This window comes from Podarcis cretensis (assembly GCF_951804945.1).
Source record: "Podarcis cretensis genome assembly, chromosome: 12".
Classification (NCBI taxonomy): Eukaryota; Metazoa; Chordata; class Lepidosauria; order Squamata; family Lacertidae; genus Podarcis; species Podarcis cretensis.
The window spans coordinates 56,362,942-56,387,717 of NC_137181.1; the positions used below are offsets into that span (position 1 = coordinate 56,362,942).

The window sequence follows — 24,776 nt, forward strand, 5'->3', positions numbered from 1 at the left end:
AGACTGTTCCCTCCAGCTCACAACCCCCAGTGGTGCAACAATGCCATCGTGTGGCCAATTTTAATAAAAACTGCTGGTGTGAAGATGCTGTTTTTTTGCCTGGGGTCACCTCCAGACCATCAGTATCTTGCAGGAGAGATTCAGTCATGTACCAGGAATGTAGGTGTGCACAGTTAAAGTGGATTTAAAGCACTCTGGTCCTCTGATGCAATCAATTCATTCTTATTTTTTTAAAAGCCAGACTTTTTGCAGCTAGAAGAGGGACAGATATGGGATAAACAACTAATTAATGGGAAGACAAGATGACATCTATCTTTTTTGTATTTAACATTTGGCATTTCTGTATTTAACTGTTAAGACTTTTTTTTTTTTCAAAAATGGCTGCTGCTTAAGTTGTCTGTTGTTGCTTTAGTTTTCTGTATGCCACTTTGTGATAAGTGCTATAGAAAGGGTAATTAAGTCCCTAAAAAACTTTAAAATAACCACTGCACAAGCAAATCTGGATGGATGCTTCTTGTTGTATAGCCTCCCGCTAAGCAGAACAAATGCTTGATGAAGAAAGGACACGGTCCAATCTCTGTGTAAACATCGTGCAAGCAAATCAGGATGAATACTCAATACTGTAAACAAGTTGTATGGAGGAGTCCCAAGGGAAAGCATGGGTGCAGGGAGGAAACCTCTGCATTACAATGCTCAACTCAGGAAAAACAGGACTCCGTAAGATATCCTAGAAGTCAGACAAGGGGAAATAACCTCTCCATGACACACACACCCTTCCACACCTTCATTATAGGCTGTGCCTGAAAGTACAGGATAGGCACAATGGAGTCTGGCTAAGACCCTGATGGATGGTCTAATTCAATATATGGCAGTTTCCTATGTCCCTACCATGGCCCTATGTCCCACTGGGAGAACCAAGTTAGAGAAGAACAGAAATGTAGACTAAGGGAAAGCAGCGCACACACAAAAATCTGCTTCCTGCCTTCTGTGTTAATGAAGAGCCAGTCACCAGTTTATAGGTGCCGGTGGCGATCACACAGGGTCCCCGGACGTTTGACGGTCTATTGATCCCTGTGCCACCACTATGATCACTTCCCAGCCCATTACTCTTGGGTGCGCACTGCGTCCAGACAGTTGTTAACATTAAAAGAAATAATCAAGTTTATCTTATAAGCATGAACAAGCTTATGGTTTCAGATAATTTTTCTTGTCAGTTTCTTATCCTTAGTTTCTATACCAGCCTATACCTTCCTAATAACTTCTAACTGATTATCCCAACTGTCTATCTGATTCTCCTAACAGTTTCTTTCACTCTCACACATCAAAACTAGACCAACCCACAGACTTATTCTCCCTCTTCCTTCTCCAACTCCCAACTGACTTCCCAACAACTCCAACTGTAACTCTAACTCCTCCCCTTGGGTTTCCGCTGGCCAATCACTTCACACTCATTTAACCCTTTCCTTATGACCCACCTAGGAGGGCAAACGCCACAGTGCCCGCTTGGTGCTATGCAACTGGATTTGTACAGATGCTGTTTCTTACCAAACCCAGAATGAAATCTATCTAGATTCCAGTGCCAAATTAGCTCTGTTGAGCTAAAACACAAATAAAAAGGGAGTCGTGTGATTAAAAGGGCAAAGGAGAAGGTCTCTCAAAAAATGGCATGTGCCACTGGTTGGCCACCAAGCTTGTTCCTCCTCCTCCCCAATGGAGATACCGCAGGATCAGGCCTGCACTATCTGGCATTCACTACCACAGAGCATGGCGACGACTGCCGACTTAGATGGCTTTAAATGGGCATTAGCACGGCCGGATTTAGGTTTGATGAGGCCCTAAGCTACTGAAGGCAATGGGGCCCTTTATATGTCCAGCTGTCCTTTGACAACAACAAATTGCCGCTGTTTTTTGTATTGAATATATGATATATGGTAATTTATGGACCTAATAGGTATCTAAAGCCATTTGCACATAACAAAATATGCATTTTATCAAAGTAATTGTTGAACTGAAATAGAATTAAGAAGAAGTATATTAATAGTGAAATAATTATTAAGCTGTATGTAGGTTTTATTTTATTTGGTTTTTTTATCTTATATTTTGGAAATGTACATCCAGTTGTTTTTTTCTTTAATTTTTTTTTTTTTGGGGGGGCCCAAGAGAGTGAGGCCCTAAGCTATAGCTTGTTTAGCTTATATGTAAATCCGGCACTGGGCATTAGACAAATCCAAGGAAGAGAGAATAATCAGTGGCTACTAATCAAGACGTAGGTGGCACTGTGGGTTAAACCACAGAGCCTAGGGCCCTGCTCTTGCCAACCTAGCAGTTCGAAAGCACATCAAAGTGCAAGTAGATAAATAGGTACCACTCTGGTGGGAAGGTAAACGGCGTTTCCGTGCGCTGCTCTGGTTCACCAGAAGCAGCTTAATCATGTTGGCCACATGACCCGGAAGCTGTACACCGGCTCCCTCGGCCTGTAAAGTGAGATGAGCGCCGCAACCCCAGAGTCGGCCACGACTGGACCTAATGGTCAGGGGTCCCTTTACCTTTACTAATCAAGATGGATACTTGCTGCTTCCACAAACAGAGGCAGTTTGGCTCTCAATACCAGCTGGGGAATATAAACGTGAGAGAGACCTATTTGCCCTCAAGTCCTGCTTTGGGTCTTGACTTTGGGGTGCTGGTAGCCAGCAGGTGTTCCGCATGGCGTTTAAAAAGTAATGTATGTCAATTGGTTTAAAATCGAAACAAGCTTGAACAAATGAACACATACCATATTTAAAAATCCCAGTATTTTAATGAAAGGGAAAAAATGAATATCCACACATTTGCACTTATGTACAACTTTGTGATATATATATATATATATATATATATATATAATCATTTTAAGCTGTTTACAAATCACATTTAGTGCTTGAAATATCACATCATGTTGATATTATATTTCTGGCAGAAATAAATATATTGCACTTAAAAAGAATCTTTTGATTGTTGATGCTGGGTATTGTTTTCTAATTTGCAGTGCAAGCCTATGCACTTCGACACAGATATTAGTCCCATTGTGCTCAATGGGATTTTCTCCCAGATAAGTGGATTTCGGATTGCAGTCTTACATACTCAACTTCTTTTTCGTAAAACATTTTGCCCTCACCTCCCAAATTACGCACGCACACACATTGTTACATGGTGAATGTGTTCACACAATTAATTTAAACCATTTAACACAGCAAACAGACCAGTAATACATTCTGTTAAGAGAGACTACCTCCAGTTTTTACTTTCCCTATGTTTACAGAAACACTTTCCTCCTATTTCTGGTATTACAGTAAGAAACTAAATGCTCGTTTAAAATGTGCCAAAGCTAAAATACAGCAATCTGTATTTTTTTTGTCCAAAATCCTTTTAAAAAGAAGTTATTTAGAAAGTAACACATTTATTGACTGAAATAACTTTCTTCAGTATTTTAAAACAATATCAAACCAGGATCTTTTAAACCAGAAACTGTCATAAATAAACCCTTCATCCCGTTAAGATTCAGGAAGTACCAGAACCATATTTACTGCAAATAATGAGCAGGAAAAACAAAGAATCTGACTTTGTGGTAAAAGCAAGTTGAAAAAGTAAAAAGGAAAAGGTTTAGCTGACTCCCCAACCCTAAAGGCATCCTAGTTCAACAGCTTCAATGCTCAGGTGCAGCTGCTGCCCAATCTCTGCAGTACAGTGGTACCTCGGGTTAAGTACTTAATTCATTCCGGAGGTCTGTTCTTAACCTGAAGCACCACTTTAGCTAATGGGGCCTCCTGCTGCTGCCGCGCCGCCGGAGCACGATTTCTGTTCTCATCCTGAAGCAAAGTTCTTAACCCGAGGTACTATTTCTGGGTTAGCGGAGTCTGTAACCTGAAGCGTATGTAACCTGAAGCGTATGTATCCCAAGGTACCACTGTACTGAGAAATGTTCAACACTTGCAAGTGGGACATGGCACGTTTTGCAGAAATGAGAAGAGGCAACCCTTACTTACATCATGAAATTTGATGTGTGCCTAACAGCCCCACGAAGTCTTCTACTGCGCCCACTATTTTGAGCAGCTGTTTCAGTGTTTATCTGCCCACAATTGGCAAATAAACTATATGTGCCCCTAAGTCTGGTTTAAATCACCAGCCCTTAGGCTTAGGATGAACCAACTGCAGCAGCTACGAACCTGTGGGGAGGAACCGATGGTTTGGTCTTCTTTCCCATCACTGTCAGGTAAGCAGTTCTACCATCATTTCCAACCTGCTTCCATGGGTTTGCAAGCAGATTCATTAGGGCAAACCCGTAGGTCCATTAGGGCAAACGGGACAGTGCCCCACAACTTCACTCTGCTCTCACTTTCCTGCTACCTACCTTCTTACTTACAACTTGTCAGTGGCATAGCGTGGGTTGCCTGTGCCCAGGGCCATGAATAGCAGGTGGGATGGAGAGAAACGGATGGAGGACACATGCACATGCCTAGTGTTGAAATTTTGTGCCCCTAACAATTTTGTGTCCGGGGCAACTGCCCCCCACTACACCATGAGTCACTGTTGGTCTTATAGAACTCGGCAGCAAGAAGGGAGAGGACAAAATGATAATTAGCTGCCTCAGCCTGTCCTTGGCTCTAACACCAACTATTGTTGGGTGCCAACAACCACTGGGTTCTGTGAACATGGTAATGTAATGCTTGTCTCATTGCAGAGCTAGATCCTAAACACTACAGGCTCTCCACATTGCTAAAGCAGCCCGAGTGTCAGTTTTAAGCATCCCCATACAGCTAATGGTTTTGTGATGCCACCCTCCCTTAACGTTCTCTAGTTCTTTCTCAACAGGATTGGGCAGCACCAGTGGCGTAGCGTGGGTTGTCAGCACCCGGGGCAAGGCAAGTAATTTGCGCCCCCTAACCCGTGGATTTGCGCCCCCTAACCCTAACCCCCAGATGCTGCGCCCGGTGCGGCCGGCCCCCCCTGCACCCCCCACGCTACGCCACTGGGCAGCACCAAGGTTGCAATCCTTTGCAGCCCCCAGTTTATCCATTGGATAAATCTTCATACTGTGGAATTAGAAATCAAGAGAGCTGAAAATTTATTGGGCCTTTTAGAATGTAGTTTCAATGCATTCAGTTCTTTAGCTAGGAACTTGCTTAAACAATGAATTGAAAAGATGCTGGTTGGGGCATTGTTGACTCATCTTGAGATGTGGCTTTCTGCTCCTCTCGGTCTTTCCATATTACAAATACGTGTTCCCATTCAGAGCGTCTGATTGGGGGTGGGTTGGATTTTACCATCCTTCCAGGATTGAGGTTTTCCCTATTGCGTTTTTTTAATTTTCAGCAAGGACCACACACTGATGCACCTCTTTGACTTTTTCCATGCTCGTTCTCATTACAGAAACTCTTGATGCCTATCTACTGAATTTGTAGTGTTCTGTGTTACATAATAACCAAGGAAAGGAAATGCTTCATGTCTCACCTTTTGTTCCAAAATGCAATTATGCAAGGGAGAAGGCCTTGAAGGTGAACAACGGCAGGTGCCAACAACCTCCCACTTCTATATGTCCCTCTGCCACATATTTTTCTAGCACAGGTAAGCCTCGTAGATACAATGTCAGATCAACAGAGTTGTCAGTTATCTGTTGTGGCCTCCCACAATGCTCCAATAATATGTGGTGATCAATTAAGGGTGTGCTCTGGGTCCGCATGATGCAGCTATCTTGTTGAAGTTAAGCAGTTTTGGCATATACCCAGATGGGAGATCACCTGGAAATCCCATGTATCCTACCTTGAGTTTCATGCTAGAAGAAAGGCAGGATGGAAAAGTACAAAAATAAATAACTAGGCCCCCAGGGACCACATGAACACACCCAATATGGCCCACAGACACTGGTATCAATACTGCTTATACGATCCTACCAAATTACTGGGCAGGCATGGGATCTAGTCATAAGATCAGCCCCAGAGCAACATGTATGGATCAGGGCTGAGTAACAGACAGGTGAAGCCTGAAGCTGCTGCTCTTCAGCCTTGTACAATGTTCTTCAAAGTAACACAGTGCTAAACCTCACCAATTCCAGATATATCGCCATTGCAGATGGTAAGAGTGAGGTGTATGTGACAGGCGCCATAGATTAGTACCCCACAAATTGTCCCAACATTTGCAATGAGCTGTGAATAAAATAACAGAATGCAGAGCAATCTTCAGTCACCCTGTTTTACCATCAGTCCTCCCTGCTGCTGTCAGTATCCAAGAAAAAAACACCTGAGCTATATGAACCGTTGGCATGTTCTGTCATCTGAACTCTGCAAACTGTGGTTAACCCTATCTATGGTTTGGTGAAACAGCTTCCATTCATTTCAAACAAGGCTCATGCAGGAGGAATTCCAGTGGATTATGCCCAGTGTTCTTAACTAACTGGATTCCATATTTAAAATAAAGGAGTTTAAAAAGGATGGTATGGGGAAGAGAATGGTGCAGTATTTTCCTTCTGTTTCTTTCATAGCGAGCTTAATGCTGAAGTAGCCTAAACATGCTCAAAGCAACAAATATCCCCCCCCCCCCATTCATAAAAAGCAATGAAATCAGCACAGTATTGCCTCTTTCGCCTCTGTCAGGAGGGGAAGTCTATACACAATTCAAACTATACACTGCTGCATGATGGCAGCCTCACATCTAGTGGTTATGATTCGCCTTCAGATCGTTCAATGCTTAATTAGAGACCTTGCAACATTTGGAGTCCCTTGGGCCATGCCCATTTTCAGAGCCACTTGAGCTCCCTTAACCATCCCTTAACATGGATCCTTCTAACTCCACAATGCCTTTATGCAAGCTGGTTTTCTTAGTCGTTTTGCCCTGGGCCTTCCCAACAGGCCCAGGCTGGTTTGCCTGCCGAGTCTTGGCTTCTCTTGCCTTAGGTCAGTCATACGAAAGGGGTCATCACCGCAGAGGAGTGGCGCAGTCCCTGGATCGCTGCATAAGGACCTTGCTGGAAGTAGTGGTGGTATCTGGGCATGTGGAAAGAAGGGAACGTCGGGCCACTGCCCTGCATCGAGCTGGCAATGGCAGAAGGGGTTAGCGGCATTCCCAGGCGGCTGTATGGGGGCAGGGAGCCTTGGATCGGGTGAGGAATCGGCGTGGCTATGGACGCAGCACCGGAACCAAGAGCGGTCAAGGACTGCGGGTGTTGGAATCCCGGGAAACTTGATGTCGACGAGACCCAGGAACTGAGGGGCAGGTTGTCAGAAGTGGTAAAAGCAGATCCTGCAAACAAAGGAAAAGAGTGGAGGTTTGCAATAAGGGCAACTAAATCCAATGTACCAACTGATGTAAGTAATGGGGCTGCCATAGCAAGACCACATGAGGCGCATACTCAACCAGAGCCAGGGCCTTTTCAACACTGGCTCCGGCCTGGTGGAACACTCTGTCTCATGAGACCAAGGCCCTGCGGGATCTGATTTCTTTCCGCAGGGCCTGTAAGACAGAGTTGTTCCGCCTGGCCCTTGGCTTGGAATCAGTCTGATCCCCTCCCCCTCTTTCATTTTCCTTCTGTGATGGAACTCCTATTTGGGGACTTCCCTGGCTTCTTCTGGCCCATGTAGGACCAGTCTGGAAAGTTAGCCTTGGTGAAGACTTGACGTTACCATCCCCCAAAAAGTTTTTGATTTGAGTTTCCATTGAAATGAGGCCGTATTTTAATATTTTAATGTGTTTTAATCTTGTTTTTAAGTTGTATTTCAATCAATTTGTTTTTATATTGGGTGTTAGCCACCCTGAGCCCAGTCTTGGCTGGGGAGGGCGGGGTATAAATAAAATGTATTAATTATTATTATTATTATTATTATTATTATTATTATTATTATAAAAGGGGTCACTGCCACATGCACAGCAGGCACAGCTGATTTTCTTCAAGGGGCCGGTTATTTATCATTTTATTTATTTATCTTGGATCATTTAAAAATAATCGATAAATAAAAGGAGAGGGCATGCAGATTCCAAGCATTGTGCATAATCAGATTCACAATGATACAGGAATCGCATGGAAGAAGGGGTACCTCCTCTTTCCAAATTGTGGGCTCGTTTGAAAGTACCAAAGGTTCTGATCTTGAACCTCTGCTCTTCAAGATCAGATGTTCTCCTACCTCTGCTTTGGGCTGCTTGGTTCTCGTCTCCCAGAACTTCATCCTCTGCGCCATAGGTTCTGATGGGGGATCGTGCATAGGAATGCTTTTGAATAAGACTCTCTACGCTTTCTCTGTGAAAGACAACATTCCACGTTAGCAACAGACTGAAAGCCATCTATGCACTTCTTTAATAGCTCCCTCTACTCCTAATATGGGCCAGCCCAGTCAAGAGGCAAGGTGAGGCCACTGCCTCAGGTGGCAGGATGCACAAAGACAGCAAATTCAGACTTAGATCTTTATCCCCTCATCTTGTTCACGATGTAAATTTTCACTTCACGTTCCCCTGGTGGGAAAGCGGGACATTTTGTGGTTTACCTCAGGTGTCAAAATGTCTTGGGCAGGCCGTTTGAAAGACATACAATGGAAGCATGTGCTTGGATTCTTTTGAACTGAAGGCCCTTTCAGATATCCCCGTAAAAAAAAACATCAGGAGCCTTGACTGAGGTAAGTCAGGCTTAAAACTGACTTTATGGGGTACCCAGTAAAATAGAGTACCCCATAGACTAGAACAGAGTTGCAAGAGCCCCAGTTATGACGGGGGCATAGAAAGGATCTTAAAGGGCATATTATATGCTGACAATGATTAAAATAACATCAAAACCACACATACTTTCTTTTCAGTTTGGAACATTGAGAGAAGCTTTCAAAGTAGAAGATAATAAACCTGTTACTGGCTTCCTGGGATGCTTATTAAGGGCAGAAGATCATGCAGTTACTTCCTAACTAGTTTGTATTTGTACCCACAACCTAACACAGTAGATTATTTTCACCCACTGGCTGATATTGTTGGTGGTGGAGGAGGAAAAATCGTAACTCTACCTGGTTATTATAGATTGGACAATAGAATAATGCCAGGACACCAGGGGATGGGAATCGGCCAGAACACAAACATAGCTAAATACTTGTACCACTAGGGCTGGAAAAGTTAGCTCCCCATAATCTTCTGTGGGACTGCGTCTCAGTGGGGAGCATGGCCAGATGCTTTGTATAGTAGGCAATGCAAAAGTCACAGCTTTCAACACACAACATCCACCCTGTGGAACGCCCTCCCACCACATGTCAAAGTGAAAAATAACTACCAAACTTTTAGAAGACATCTGAAGGCAGCCCTGTTTAGGGAAGCTTTTAATGTTTAATAGGTTATTGTATTCTAGTGTTTTGTTGGAAGCCTCCCAGAGTGGCTGGGGAAACCCAGCCAGATGGGCGGGGTATAAATAATAAATTATTATTATTTATTATTATTATTACTACTACTACTCTCCGTCTTCCAACCAGGCAAGCAAAAGGCATTTGTCACTGTTCAAAGACACATTACAGCCAAGAAAAAGCATTTGTGGACTATGGCCAGGAAGAGATATGCAAAAAGCATAACCAGGGAAGAGTCCCAGGGGCCACATAAAGAAGTCTGAAGGGCCACATTCAGTGCCACCGCCAGACCTGAGGTTCCCTACCCTTGCACTAGCACATAATTGTGTAAATTCTCCCTGGCCGTGAGCCAGATTATTTCCAGAGCTGACAAAGTATCACAAGCCAGAGGGCACAGAATTCTTTTTTTTTTTAAATAATATTTATTAAAGATTTTCAAATATAACAAAAAAAGAAAAAGAAAAACATCCAAATTTAAAACCTTATTTTCATTGGCTTCTTTCCAGGGCTTCCCCTCCCCTCCCCCTCTTGTATTCCAGTTCTTTCAAATAGATTCAACAAATTCTTACCCCAAATTTTAAAATTATTATCATTGGCCCAATTTAAAAAATATTTTCCCATCCCCTAAAATCGACCTGTTCCCTTCCGCGAGTTCCCCTCTTTAATATGCAATACAGATTAAGATAAACAGAAAAATAGAAAAAAGAATAAAATGTAATTTAACACCCTTTGGATTCCAAATTTCCCTCCCCCCCTTCCCGGTTGCGTTCCCAATGTCCGTCACTGTCTACTGTCATCCTGGAGCTCCCACATCTAAACCACAGTCCTTCACCAATCCGCTTTGCCGTCTTTTTATTAGTCTTTGCCGTCTTTTGGTCATCTTTGATTTCACATGTCCGATCTTGGAAGGAGTCTATCTTCCAACTTTATCCAGTTCTTGTTATTCTTGTTGTTCTTATTGTTCTCTCTCCTCCTCTTTTTTTTTTCCCCTGCTCTCCTGCAGAAATGTTCTAATTCCAAAAAGTTTCTAATTCCTCTGCAGAGGCTTTGTTATTCAGGGACAAAACATTACGTCAAGTCCCTTCCATTCTTCAATAGATAAATCTATTGTCTCCTTTAGTGTGTAGACCTCTGTAGACAAAATAGTGTTCCATTTCTGCAGTTTCCCAGGCGATAAAAAGTCCTATTCAAATTCAATGCCAACAATACTTGTAGTGTCCCACAGCTCCTCTAGAGGGATTATAATAACTCAGTTTCCTTCCCGATCAGACCCAACAGTCAAAGTAACTTATTATTCCTTGTTTTAAACAATTTATATCCAATTTGTAACAAATGTGACCAGCAAAGTCCTCGTAACAAAGTTCTCTTTTTGTTCTTCCGCTTTGACAGCTCCTTTGACAGCTGTCAAAACCTCTATTTCTCCTCTCCCGGCGCTCTTACGGATCGCTCCCGGGGTTTCCGGGGGGGGGGGGGGGTTGCATTTTAGTTCACATTCCACTTTTCTCCTCCAGCCCAGTCTTATAATTTTCCATCGCGAAGTTAATAGCTTTATCAAAAAAAAAGGTTGCGCTCGATCTTAGTTGTCAAATCCTTTGTTTTAGCTCCTCTACAACAGGGGGGAGGCTGACTTCCTTTTTGCACCTCCCCCGCTCGCTCCGAATTTAAAAAGAAATTTCCCCCCTTTTTAATCCAAGTTCCAATTACTCACGGGTTATTCTTTTAAAATCCAAATTTTCAATGGAAGAAGTCAGCGCTCTCCGTCGAATGGCATGCGGCCTCGCTCGGCAGGGGAAGCGGAGGACTCACAGCACCACCCCCCCCGTCACCCGCTCCGCAGCCTTTAAAAAGGCTCCTTCGCGGGTCGGGGGGGCGCAAACGGTGCCCGCCGAGTCACCATGCCCATGGGTTTCAGCGCCCATGGTTTTTAAGGGTCCCCGCGTAGCCGGCGCGGTAGAACCCAGCCCCTGCCGAGCAGGCTCCCTCCGGAGCTCGGAGGGAGTCCGCCATTCGACGATGGCGCCAACCCGGAAGTCCCAGAGGGCACAGAATTCAAGCCAACTCAGCAGTGACTACCACTCACTGTAGATTTTACAGTCAGGAGATTATGATAGAGGATGATATTTATTTTTGACCCCACTGTGCTGGGGTCACTGCAGTTTGGGTCGCTTTGAGCCAGTCTGCCTCAGATTCTCATGGGACAGGTTTTTGTAATGATTCTGATTAAACTCATGCAGCAGGGCAGAGAAGCAATTTGCTTCTTTTTTTGTGTGTTCACTATGAGTACAGAATTCACCCGAAGTTTCATTTCATTTTTTCAAATACTTAACAAGAAACATCACATAGATTTCAGGGGCACTGCTAGAAAGCTTAGTAGTAGTAAGAAGAAGAAGAACTGATTTAATGAACAAAGCCATTTTATCTATCAGGATTCCCCAAAGGCCAATCTGACTTGATGCACTTCAAATCAGCTGTCTATCCCTGCTCCCATAGACAATCCAGTTAATTGAAGCCATTTAAACCTAGCCTTTGGCAGAGATCCCTGCTGAACCCGCCTTTGGTAATGCAGGCTAACTAAAAATGCATTGCCTTTCAGCAAAACCTACTACATTTAAAAATAAAATAAAATGGGGAGGACAGTTTACCAAACAGTGCAATAAATCCATCACAGTGATCCCACCTCCTTACAAAAGAACCGAGAATATTTTGTCCTTGGAATATCACTGGTATCATTACATATACAAGCCTCTTGCAGGAGAGGGGAAATGAGAGTAAAGAGTGAAAGGGGGAGCGGGAGGAGAATCTCATTGAAGCAATTTACTTGCGGGGACTGGAAGTGGACAGAAAGCAATGGCAGTTGCTACTGAGAGGAGGGTATAATTGAATTATTGCCTCTTAAGTGATTGAAGACAGTGGCCATCCAGCGTTATCTCCCAGAAGATCTTACAAGGGAAAGGGGGGGGGGAGAGAGAAAGAGGCTACATTGGTTACATTATGGATCTGAATGCCCCCTTTCCCCCTGATTCTAGCAAAAGGAGAAATGCAAAAAAACAACAACCCCCATTTCATGTTATTACAAAGGCCATGGAGTCGATGAGCAAGGCTCTCCAGGCTTTGGTTCAATACACTCCCTTGAAGTAAATATTCCATTGTGTTAACATTTAGTTACTTTTTCAGCTACTGGTTTTGATGGTTGGGGGTGCTCTAAGGAGGGGGTAGAAGGTGGGGTTTTGGTCCCACTCATCTGTCACGCTGGATTACCAGCAAAACTCCTTCCTATACTCCTCTCTTGTCTGCAAATTGGCATGTCAGGGGCCAGTGGGCAATACTCAAGGGACCAGACTCATCCCCAGTGTCTCCTGTTCCGGACCTCTAACGCAGTGCAGTTTGCCAAGCATGCGCCTACCCAACCTCCATTCATTTCTGTCAAGCATGGGCAAGAACCCTGTGGCATTAATGGAGATCACTGCCAGGAAGCGCTCATCAGCTCCACTTTGGTTTGAAAGGCAAGATCACCTGAGGCCACTTGAGACTTGCGTCTGTGGCTCCAGCCCCTGAGCTTGAGGTGCTGTGAACATCTGCACAGAGGTAACTGCAGAAGAAAGCCTCTCTGTTTTTATTTTTTATATTATAGTGGTATTATAGTGGTACCTTGGTTCTCAAACGGCTTAGTTGTCGAACAAATCGGCTCCCAAACGCCACAAACCCGGAAGTAAGTGTTCTGGTTTGCAAACGTTTTTTGGAAGCCAAACATCCGACGCAGCTTCTGCTGGAGTGCAGGAAGGTCCTGCAGCCAATTAGAAGCCATGCCTTGGTTTTCAAACAGTTTTGGGAGTTGAACGGACTCCCAGAACGGGTTAAGTTTGAGAACATAGGTACCATTGTACTTGGATGACAAACCTAAGTTGAAGCCTGTAAATTGTTGGACTTCAGCTCCTTCCATCCCTAATTACTGGGCCAGGTGGATTGGGGATGGCAGGAGCTGGGGTCAAACAACATCTGGGAAGATAGCAGGTTCCCCATACCTGTTACATACACATGAATAATTGCTCTCCTATAGAGTTCAGCCATGCACGATTTAGCACATATGTGAGAAAACCTGGGGGTCACAGGCTGAAATCACAAAAATCCATGTGTTGTTGCTTTCCAAATGTTCTTCAAATACAAAACACATAATTCCTACATGCAGTTGAAACACGCACAGCCACTAGGGAAGTACTTTGATGGTCCCAAACAAATATAAGCTAAGAAATGGGGAGCAGGCATGGACTGGATCCAGCTCTCTTCACAAATAGCTGATCAGCACCATGACTGACCCTACCTGTGAACGGAAGCTTTGTCACCCAATTTAGTGATGCAAAGATTCCTCTCATTTATGTCTCAACAACTTCTTAGGCTGCAAGATCACCTTGTACTGTACACCGCCACCTTGCGATGGTGTTTTTCATAAGCAGATGCAGATAATTTTATAAATTACCAGCAGGCAGATCAATATATTTCCTATTACAATTCTACCCCATAAAAATACGTCAATGGCAATTTGAGGCAGAAATTCAATCTAGGGTGTTTTTAGACTGCACAACTGCACATTTTTCAAAAATGATACATATTGAGCCAGTCATTTTGTGAATAATTGTATAATTCTACTTTAATTTTAGAAAAGCTTTGGGCATGTTTATAAGTCAGATATACATTGCCTCTGATGCTTAATCCCATTTTTCTCTGAAGATAAACTTTGACAACACCATCCATTAAAAGCAATCCTAAAGAACAGTCACAAATGCTACAGATATTTTTCTTCCATGATTGATAGAAGCCATAGCTTCCAATCAAGACCTCTGAATAAACACACACAACAGCACATATATGTGTCCCAGCACTAGATGATTTCCCCATTCACTTCAATGGATGGGACAGCTCTAAGCACACATGGAGCTCCTCGTCCTTTGACGTGAACGGAGAACCATTTGTAGGCACAAACCTAGTGCACAAAATTGATGGCTTGGGACCTCCAGGTCACTCTCTAATAACACTCTTGGTTTTGTGCCCTCTCTGCACAATAATCACCACCACCCACTCAGTAAAATGGGCTGCAAACAGGAAAGGTTTAAATACAGGTGAATGGGTTTATAGTAGGAAGGCCAGTCTTGTAATTATATTATATTAGGGGTGAGGAAGAATTTTGTTCATTCCACATCTTTAAGCAAACCAAACAGATTCACACATTCTGGACAAATACGCAATTTGGAATGCAGTTAGCCCTTTATCTTCCTACTTTTCCCAATTTTGAGGTTCTTGGCTCAGAAAAGTACCAACAATCTGTATTTGGGTTTAAATGCATGCTTTGGGAGACAATGTGCACAAAAATGCATCTCAAATGAAAAAAAATATGTTCAAGAATAATGCAAATGTTTGGTTTTTAATTTACAGGTTGATGTGGAAATAGGACAGAGCAGATTTATTAATAAGAACACAGGAATACTCCACATAAAACTGACAGGGCCTGGAAATACGTCATACATCAATTGTGACCAAAACAAATTAACCCACAAATCAGGGCTGGAAAACACAGGTCAATACAAAATAAAAAGTGGACTCCAACAGGCCAACAGCAAGGTCAGCTGGGCTCTCCATAAAAAAGCGAGTTAACAAAGAGCAGCAATTCCAGGAAAGGGCTCAAGCAAAAGCACGCCCAAAATATAAGATAGCACTGCTCATTGAGCAGATGAGACCAGTTATGGGTCCAATAGTGAAGAAGGCACTTTCTGCATGTGCTGTCTGTAGAGGGAAGTAAGAGGCAGATGGGGCTCATCAACCTGGAAAAGTAGAAAAAAAACTCTGATGCTAAACTTCCGCTGCCTTGTGGTTTATCTTCAGAAGAAAAAGCTAAGCAACAAACCCTACACAAAACCGGAGTGAAGTCCCTATGACGGTTGGGTGTCACCTTGTACGCCTCCTTCTGGAAACTCCTGCAGGCAAACTGGTGCCAAATTTATTACTGTATGTTCCGGCATATAAGACGACTTTTTAACCCAGGAAAATCACCCCAAAGGTCCGGGGTCGTCTTATACGCTGGGTATACGTGGAGCCACCTCTGGTGAGCAGAGGTGCCCCTTCTGCCATTGCTCCTCCTCCCTCCCCACAGAAGGGGGCACAGCCTCCTGTGACGCAGCTCGTGGCCCCACCTCTTCCGTACCGGCACAGTGCGTGTTCGTTGGCCGCTGCTCTCTCCTCACTGCAGAAAGTCCTTCCGAGCGCGGCGCTCCGCCCGCCCGCCTACTGCTGCCGTCGTTGTGGAAGCCGGATCTGGCCTCCGCCATGGCCGCGCAGGCTTCGCTCGGCTCGCGGGCGCCATGAAGAGCCTGCAGTGGCAAGGTGGTGTGCGGCTTTGGCCGGGGCTCCAAGGAGCTGGGCATCCCCACCAGTGAGGGCAGCAGAGGCCGAGGCGGCCGCTCGCAGCCTTTTCCCGGAGGGAGGGAGGGAGCCAGGCCGGGCCTCCCTCCCTCCCTCCTGGTAGCGGGTTTCGGTTTTGTTCCACCCACCAAACGCCTCACCTCGGGCTGCTGCACCCCGGTGCTGCTAATGACATCACCCCCGGAGGTGCACTCTATTGTCTCCTGAGACAGGCAGGTACCAACAACTCCCATTCTTGTCTGTACAACCATTTATGTTTAGTCTCTTGACTCCAACCTACTGGGAGAGGCAACTGGGCTGCACTGGGAACAGAAGTTGTTTTAGGGTAGCGGGACTGGTTCTGCCGGACTGCAGGGGGCACCATAGCAGTGCTGTGGAACAGAGCACGAGAAGCAGGGAAGCACCAAATGCTAGCGTGGGCACAGGGCACCACTGAAATCTGAGGGCCCAAAGTCTGCCACTGCTGGTAAGGGAAGGCAGGGGCTGATCCCCAATAGTCGCAGACTTCTCCCCATGCCATAGACTGGCCACCCATGCAGTAAGAAGTCACCCACTCATCATTTCTCCTCTTTTGTTTTCAAGTGATTGCAGGTGAATAGAATATTAATGAGAGAGAACAAATAATAAAACCTCACGAATCAAATTTGCTTCTTCATTCAACGCCCGACAAAAGGAAACCGCCAAAGCGGATGTGGAGTGCATGGCTTGGCAGTCACCAGCGTGAAGGACTTCTTTAGTTCTAAATTTCAAAAGGTTTTCATTTCGTGCAGTTGCCTCTTTGCACATTTGGAAGAATGCCCAGATTGCAAAAAACAACAACAACCACCAGAGGTGAGTCATCGAAATGGGTTCCAAAGGAGGCATAAAAATAAATTCACCAGGCACCTCAGTGCAGAAGAAGGGAAGGGTGACTAAAAGGCAGAAGACAAAAAGAAACTGTACCATCCTCTTCCTCACACACACATGCACAACAGCCATATCCAGCTTCAGTATGTGTGCAGCTATCAGATACACATGATCACAACATGGTATGATGGCTGTCTTACTTGTGATGGGAGCCTAGCTGGGAGAACAATGGCTGAGTGAGCAACATCCACTCAGGATGGCCTCGCCCACGTGCTTCTGTGTAGACATGCAAACTATGCTTAAGGGGGCAGTGACAGTGAACCCTCTGGCTCTGAATACAACAAAATACCGATAGGAATCCATTTACAGAGAACTGGGCCCACAGAAATGCTACCTAGCACTGAGTAGGCAGTCTGGTATTGGGCTAAGGCTCAACCTGCCTGGAAACCATTCTGTATGAGTTTGCCTTTAAGTCCAGGTGTTCACCCAACAAGGATCTCAGCAGTGGAGGGAAAGCACTCTGTCTATGCTCAGATGCTTTCTTAGACAAAGCCCTGCCATCGAAAACAGGCTGAGCTCACAGATTCTGCAGTTGAGCCCTGGCTCAAATTAAGTCCTGACAGAGGCCGTAAATTTGAAATGGGAAGTTTGAAATTGTTAGAGTCGTGTATTTATAAAAAACATATTCAATTAGGCTAGAAAAGTGCAATGTCTGTCATCATGTCATAAAAAGATGTGTTTTCTCTCTCAGATCCACTGTAAGGAAGCCCAGCCTCTATTGCGGCAGATAGAAGCAGTGTTCAATCAGTTACATGGAGCAATCCAATTACTAGATGGTTTAGTGCGGTAACTGACTCCAGCCTAATTTGATTTCTTTAGGTCTCTAAAGATCAATTGATCTGATTTGCTTCCCTCCCTAAAGGCTAGTTAGGAAAAAAAGCAGACTTAAATATCTGGAAATTAAATCCAAAGCTTTGTCCCACATTCACACTATTTAGGTCAACCCAAAGACAGGCAGTGTGCAACGAATAAAAGTCCTCACAGATGCTTTGCCCAGCATAGGTGACCATGCTAAAGCCCAAATTGTTCATACACAAAAGTGTGTCTGCCTTAGGAAGTCCATTCAAAAAATGGATTATCTGATTACAAGAGCTAATCAAATATCCACCTTTCAAGAAGGTGTGAATGTGAACTGGCAAACCGTCCGTGCCAAGGTATGTAAATGGAACTGATAATATTGTTTGTTTCCAGAAATGGCAGTTGAGACTCTATTAACTTTGCAAGTTGTTTTCAAGGTCCGTCATTCAATGAAATGAGTGGAGTTGTGTAATGAAAGGTTTTTGGCACGTATAAATTTGCACTAAGCTGAACTGTTTCCAATCCACTAGGCCTCAGGTAGCTGGTGTGGTTCTCTCCAGATGTGTTTGGACACCAACTTCCATCAACCCTGCCCGTTGGTCATGCTTCCTGTGGCTGATGAGACAAGGAATCCAAGACTATCTGAAGGTCACCACATTATTGACGGAGTGGTAATCACATAGCAAGCCAGGCACCTGGCCCAAGGTGCCAGCTGGACTGGGGTGCAACTTGAACCTCAGAAATCATGTGGTATATAAATAGCCCAATCCAAAATATTTTTTGTTGCACGCAGGTATGTATGTATTCGTGGGGCTTACTTCTTAGTAAGGACTGCCGCTTTCTTGCAGAAATGTGTGATTTAGTATGACCCTTTCAAATGATTTTGATGCCAGGGGTATTCAGTGAATGGGGTTGGGATTGGGATCCTGCCCGTGGCATAGAAATGACCAGCTAAAACAATCTGTGCTAAACCAGCTGCCATCCTGCTAAGGGACTAAGATGATCTGACCACACTGTTAAAATGTGGGAGAGAAACAACATGGTTGCCTTCATACACCCATTACAGCGGAACCTCGGTTGTCAAACGTAATTCTTTTCCGGAAGACCATTCGACTTCTGAAATGTTCAACAACCGAGGCACAATTCCAGTCGGCAAAATCCATTGAAAAAATGGAGAACCACGCCTGGGAAGCCGTTCAACTTCCGGGGCGCGTTTGAAAAAGGAAGCATTCACTTCTGGGTTGTCGGTGTTTGAAAGCCAAAACGTTCGACTTCCGAAGTGTTTGACAACCGAAGTTCCACTGTATAAATGGAGCAAAGTGGCCATTAAAAATAGCCAAGCAAATTCTCATTCTCATGAGACAAAAGGACATTGCAATGGTTCAAGAAAGAGAAAAGAGTGCCTAATGATAACAACAGTTCCTTAATATCTGCACTGGGTTCCAGTTGTCAGTTGGCTGGAGTTAATGAGGCTTTTTTTAAATCCAGAAAAACCTATACCTTATCCTAAACCTATAGCTTCTCCCTTAGGTTCCATCAACATCTTTATGATCCCACAAACGTTCAAACAAGCAAGCAAAGGAAGAAGCATGTTCATGTTCTGAAATAGTCTGATGGGGACTATCTCCATGACCTTGCAGAGGGTTTGAATGAGAAGGTGAATATTCTGGTTATGGGCTTGGACAAAAAGACATACGGGTTGTAAGAAAATACATGAGAAAGACTTAAAAGTGTCAGAGATAAACGGCAACCACTAAGTTAAGTGTTTATTTTATACGAAGTCATGCATATGTGTGTTTATGTGAGATAGACATATGAGTTATATGAGTGCCCAACTCACTAGATCATTTTGCCTTTAGAGCAGCAATTGGAAAAGGTGGGGGGATCTTCAGGGGAGCAAACTTATTATTTTGAGTATTTATATAAATTACCTGAGACCTCTTACAGTGCAACATGAACTTGCAAACGCTACAGCTTCGTGGGAGAGGACAGAACACAATTTTCACGACAGCTCTTCCTCTCTCCTCAGCATTATCTTATCTTGAACAAAAAGTAAACAAAATGTCCCTCTTACCTCTCAATATCAGTGAGTCTAGATGAGTCCCTGAATCCTTTAGCAAAAGGGTTGCTGTCAATCTTCAGCTTGGTTATCTGGAAACAGAGAAGAGCAGCGTGCATTTGCAGCCAGCTTTTGAGAAGACATTCTTACAGTCCATGACCTCAACCAAACCATCCATGCCAAGTCCCCTGCTGCGCTTCTACCCAATTTATCTCATCTCAGAGGCAGGCTGGCAAAGACTGACTTCCTGCTTCTTCTGTAATGGCATTTGAAGACCACCATTAGCCTTCAGGGCTCAGGAACTATAGTTGTTGCCACTTAAAGCAAAATGTGAAGCATTTTTTGTAATATATATTTCTCCTTGGAAGGACATGAGAGGAACCTTGTGAAAGGCGAGGAAGGTTGCTACAAAACATGAGAACTTTCTTGAGACCTAAACTATCCCTCAACTGTCAAAGACAATTTTGCAGCAAAAGTGGAAACTCCTGCTCAAGTCAAACATCCCAGGAATTCCCAAGGAAAGCTAAACATTTCAATAAGTCTAGCAAAAATTTCTCCTTAGGGATTTGTGAAAGCCCCCAAAGTGTAAAAGTCTGGTTTTCTAGCTCAAACCATTGTAAATCAGGAGCGTGGCGTTATTGGAACTCAGGACAGCTACTGAGACCAGGCCTCCTCTTAAGGACTGGACCAATTCACGGTATCTCTGCCAAAATAACCATCCAAAATGGAGAATGTTGACAGGGTGATAAACTGAGACATAGTTACACAGGAATGCAATAAAGTTGTCTCTTTTTTAAAAAATACGATGAAGGGTAGAGGGACGCGGGTGGCGCTGTGGGTTAAACCACAGAGCCTAGGACTTGCCGATCAGAAGGTCGGCGGTTCGAATCCCCGCGACGGGGTGAGCTCAGTCCCTGCTTCTGCCAACCTAGCAGTTCGAAACCACGTCAAAGTGCATGTAGATAAATAGGTACCGCTCCGGTGGGAAGGTAAACGTCGTTTCCGTGCGCTGCTCTGGTTTCGCCAGAAGCGGCTTACTCATGCTGGCCACATGACCCAAAAGCTGTACGCCAGCTCCCTCGGCCAATAAAACGAGATGAGCACCGCAACCCCAGAGTCAGTCATGACTGGACCTAATGGTCAGGGGTCCCTTTACCTTTTACGAAGGATGGACATATCTCAATTCCATGAGAAGAATTAACATTTTCAATCTTGAGCACCACCAGTACAGAAGCAAATACTTTTTCTCACTATGGGATGGTATTATTCTTATTCTTATTCTTATTCTTATTCTTATTCTTATTCTTATTCTTATTCTTATTCTTATTCTGGCAATGTCATTTCAAAAGGGAAGCAAAGTGACAAAGTTGATTCCTACAGAGGAGAGATGGACCATGGAGAAGACTATGGTGAGCAATCTACAAGTATCTGGAGCAATCTAGATAAGACAGAATAGGCCAGAAACAAGATAGATAAGGCATGTTTGCCTGGGGAAATGTGATTAATATTTGCTTATTTACTTATTACCTGCCTTTCACACTGAGGTCCCAGGGTAGATCACAATGTCAAAACACAATTTACCAACACAAAAATAAGATTAATCCTAAAAATATACACTGAGGTTGTTTTTCAAAAAATATTTCTAAGCTCTGGATCAAAAAAAAAAAAAGGAAGCTGTTCAGGGGGACAAAAAAACAGGACTCTTTTTTCATAGTATTGTGCAGATGCTCCATAAAAAGGGAATCCACAAAGCATGGCTGCTGCACAGAAAATACTCAGTACAGGAGCAACACCAGTTTAACATCAGAATGCGAAGGTGGTTTGCCGTTTTGTTGGATGCTGTTGCCGTCATTTTTTAAACTCCCAGTTCCCAAATGAATCATGAGAACATCTCCAAGAAAGCTTGTAAAAATGAAAGTTGACCTACAATTCAACTCTCCCGTAGTGGCTTGACTGTTTAAACAAATGCATGACCTTTAAATCTTAAATGTGAGATAGTTTGTTGAAAGTGTAATGTATTTAGCCCTTATCTAATAACCCGCAGAAATGTAATCATCCCCCTTAAAACCAGCAGTGAAAGAAATGGCAAAAATAAGAGAGGTTCCATTTTCATTAGTCATACGTAATACGACAGCCTCTGTCTCTAGGATTTCCAGAGGGAAATTTGGCAGTATTTACGGGATGTGCTTGAGAATCAGACCACAGCTTTCTAAAACTGCTTTGTCCAGGCAAACACCATTCCCCCCTTCCATAGGCCTGAAGCTTAATTCAAAGTTTAAAGGACAGTAGGATCTATATGAAGGGTAAACACATAGCTGCCAGGCAGATAAATTCTATTTTTAATTTAAGTAATTCATTTATACACCAATTACTTCCATTTGGTAAGTTTCTTTTGAAATCGGGTTTGAAAACCTAGAAGATTTGGAACTTAGCATAGTTGTGTTCAGCAGAGATCCCTGTCATGTAAGCATACAGAGGGTTGCCGCTCACAAGTAAGACACACTGTGTTCAGTGTGGATAATGTGATAGATTGTGGCTATTTTTTAAAAGGGATGTAAAGGTAATGGGACCCGACCAATAGGTCCAGTTGTGACCAACTCTGGGGTGGCAGTGCTCATCTCGCTTTATTGGCTGAAGGAGCCGGCGTACAGCTTCCGGGTCATGTGGCCAGCATGACTAAGCAGCTTCTGGCGAACCAGAGCAGCGCACGGAAACGCCGTTTACCTTCCCGCCAGAGTGGTACCTATTTATCTACTTGCACTTTGAGGTGCTTTCGAACTGCTAGGTTGGTAGGAGCAGGGACCAAGCAACGGAGCTCACCCCATCGCGGGGATTTGAACAGCCAACCTTCTAATCGGCAATTCCTAGGCTCTGTGGTTTAACCCACAGTGCCACCCGTGTCCCAAAAGGGATGTAAACTGCCAAAAATGCAGCTATCTACTATTGTGAGCCTTTTGGAAATGCGCCAAGTTCTAAGCATCTAAATAACTGAAACTACGTATACATTTGGTCAAAACAGATTCATTTTGGGGGAAACAAAGTAAGGGTGCTACTGAAATCAGGGCGAGTCGTGCATGGTGCGCCCGGTTTGAGGTGCAGACAGAGGACAGGGCCATCCTGAGTGGCAAGAAAGGGTTCGTGGAGCGCAAGGAGTCTTGATTTTTAAAAAAACTGCTTTGTGCATCTGCGTCTAATCTTGACCCTTTCTAAAAAAATAAAAATAAAATATCAGTGTGGGTTTCTAAATCTACCAAAGAATAAAATTAAATTGGGATTAAGGGCTTTTCTCAGGGTGGTGGAGGGTGTGTGTGCTGTGTCCCATTGGTGTAGCGATGGTACTTGCCCTTCTTCTGACAGAAATGCTCTGTGGGGGCAGGGGGGACCCAAAAACGGCAGGTTGAGAAGGGTAAAAATGTCCTTTTTTCATCTGAGGAATGTTGGAAGGTATGGGGAATGTGTTCTGGTCTTGAATTCGTAGAGAGTCTACCCCTGTGGATTGATGAGATGCACATCCCGGATGAACATTAGACTCTAGAAATTGTCTAGAAAGGGTTCAGAATTCCCTATTCCCCTACTGGGCCTGGCTGATGCCATTTACCTGCCCAGTGTAGATCTGGAGATCTGGCATGCTGTCGCGGCTGTAGGCCGCACATTAAGCTTCAGCGAGATCATGCACCATGTCTCACGGCTTCATCAGCAAGCTCAGACTTGCCTGTATTAGGAAGGTGTTGGGAAATGCGGCTCTCCTTTCAGACATAAGCAGTTGCAGTCTTGTGATTCTCCAGCAACACCTCTCCAAATGGCTTGGATGTGAGCCCCTCATCCGGGACCAGAGAAGAGTTTTTCTGACATGGCTTAGGGATGAGTGTCAGAAAGCTATTTTGAGATTTCACAAAGCAAAGGGCAGAGGGAGATTCTTTCATCAAAGTCTCTGAAGGTTCCATTGTGGAACTGGCTCATGAGAAGTCGTTTGCCCTCTTTGTTCTGTGAAACTGCTCCCCAGACCAGCCTAGAAAATGATAGGTTCCCATAGGAAGTCCGCAAGCAGAACATGAAGGGAATAGTGCTCTCCCCACACAGCAGCTTCAATACCAGAAGTAGAGTCATAGAACCATAGAATTGTAGACTTGGAATATGGCCGCCATAGCTAGTGCCACTGATAGGCTTATCTGCAGTGAATTTGTCTAACCCCTTTTAAAGGCATCCAAGTTGGTAGCCATTGCTTCGTCTTGTAATAGCAAATTCCACATTCACAGTATAAAGACAGACTTCCTTTTGCCCAGGGGTGCCAACTTGAATAAAATATTGCAGGGCCCAGGTAAGCCCGGCCACGCATAATAGATCAAGCATGCACACCATTCGAATGCATTGGCAATGTCCATCAATTTGGGGGGAGCATCCCCTCAAATATTTTATTGGGAGGGCCAAAGACCTCTTGGCCCTTAGGAGTTGGCTCCTGTGCTTTTGTCTGTCTTGAATCTTCTCACATTCCGTTTCATTGGATCATCCCGGATTCTAGGATTATGAGAGACGGAGAAAAGCCTCTCTATCCATTTCCACACACCCCCAGCTGCGTTATTTTATACATCTCTATCATTTCCCCTCAACTCGCCTTTTTTCTAAATTAAAAAGGCCCAAATGTTACAATATTTCCTCACCGTGTCTGGAATGCCATCACAAACTCCCAACGACTTCCGATTGCAGTGTAATGCTGCAGCCGGTCTGCCCAAAGAAGACATAAAAGACTTCGTGACATCCTTAGGACCAAATCATGTCACATTGTTCACACTTTTTAAGCAGGTCACTTGCATTTTTAAGAGAAAGCAGCTGCAGGGCCCCAATCCAGTGTGTGCTCCTGCATGTGTTCCTCCTGCATCAGTTGAGTATCATCTGCTACCCGCCATATTTGTCTCCAAAGGAGGGGATGGTTTTCAACAGGAACCCGCTGCACTCAACCCGCATTTTCATTTCTCAGTCCAGTAGTAGCACTGATGAAAAGACTAATAAGAGTTATAAAACACTCACCAATTGGTTCTGGTAGGCAGTGACAGCAGTAAACACAGTCTCTGGAAATATAAATGTCCTGAATTCTTCAGACTTCAGGTTGAGCAAGGAAGCTGTATGGTCCTTCTTCTTGATGATGTGCACCCTCGGCTGGTATTTGTGCATTGAATTTAAGATTATCTGGAGAGAAGATAAAGGGAAGAGCTACTCAGATTCAAGTCAACACTCACTACTGTGGGGTATTTAAAGTGCAGTCAAAC

At 44.1% G+C, this 24,776-nt stretch overlaps 1 protein-coding gene across 2 annotated transcripts in view; it reads right to left on the bottom strand.

The window, feature by feature from the left end:
- Nucleotides 1-5,012: 5,012 nt before the first annotated feature.
- TBX20 (T-box transcription factor 20) overlaps nucleotides 5,013-24,776 on the bottom strand; it is a 42,877-nt gene continuing 23,113 nt past the window's right edge. For both annotated transcript variants that reach the window (XM_079947614.1, XM_079947615.1), the window contains exons 5-8: nucleotides 24,538-24,696; nucleotides 19,528-19,604; nucleotides 8,151-8,263; nucleotides 5,013-7,272 (exon numbers count right to left, since the gene is read on the bottom strand). In XM_079947614.1, coding sequence (XP_079803740.1) covers nucleotides 6,932-7,272; nucleotides 8,151-8,263; nucleotides 19,528-19,604; nucleotides 24,538-24,696 — 690 coding nt within the window. In that variant the 3' untranslated portion in view covers nucleotides 5,013-6,931. The remainder of the gene's footprint in view (nucleotides 7,273-8,150; nucleotides 8,264-19,527; nucleotides 19,605-24,537; nucleotides 24,697-24,776) is intronic.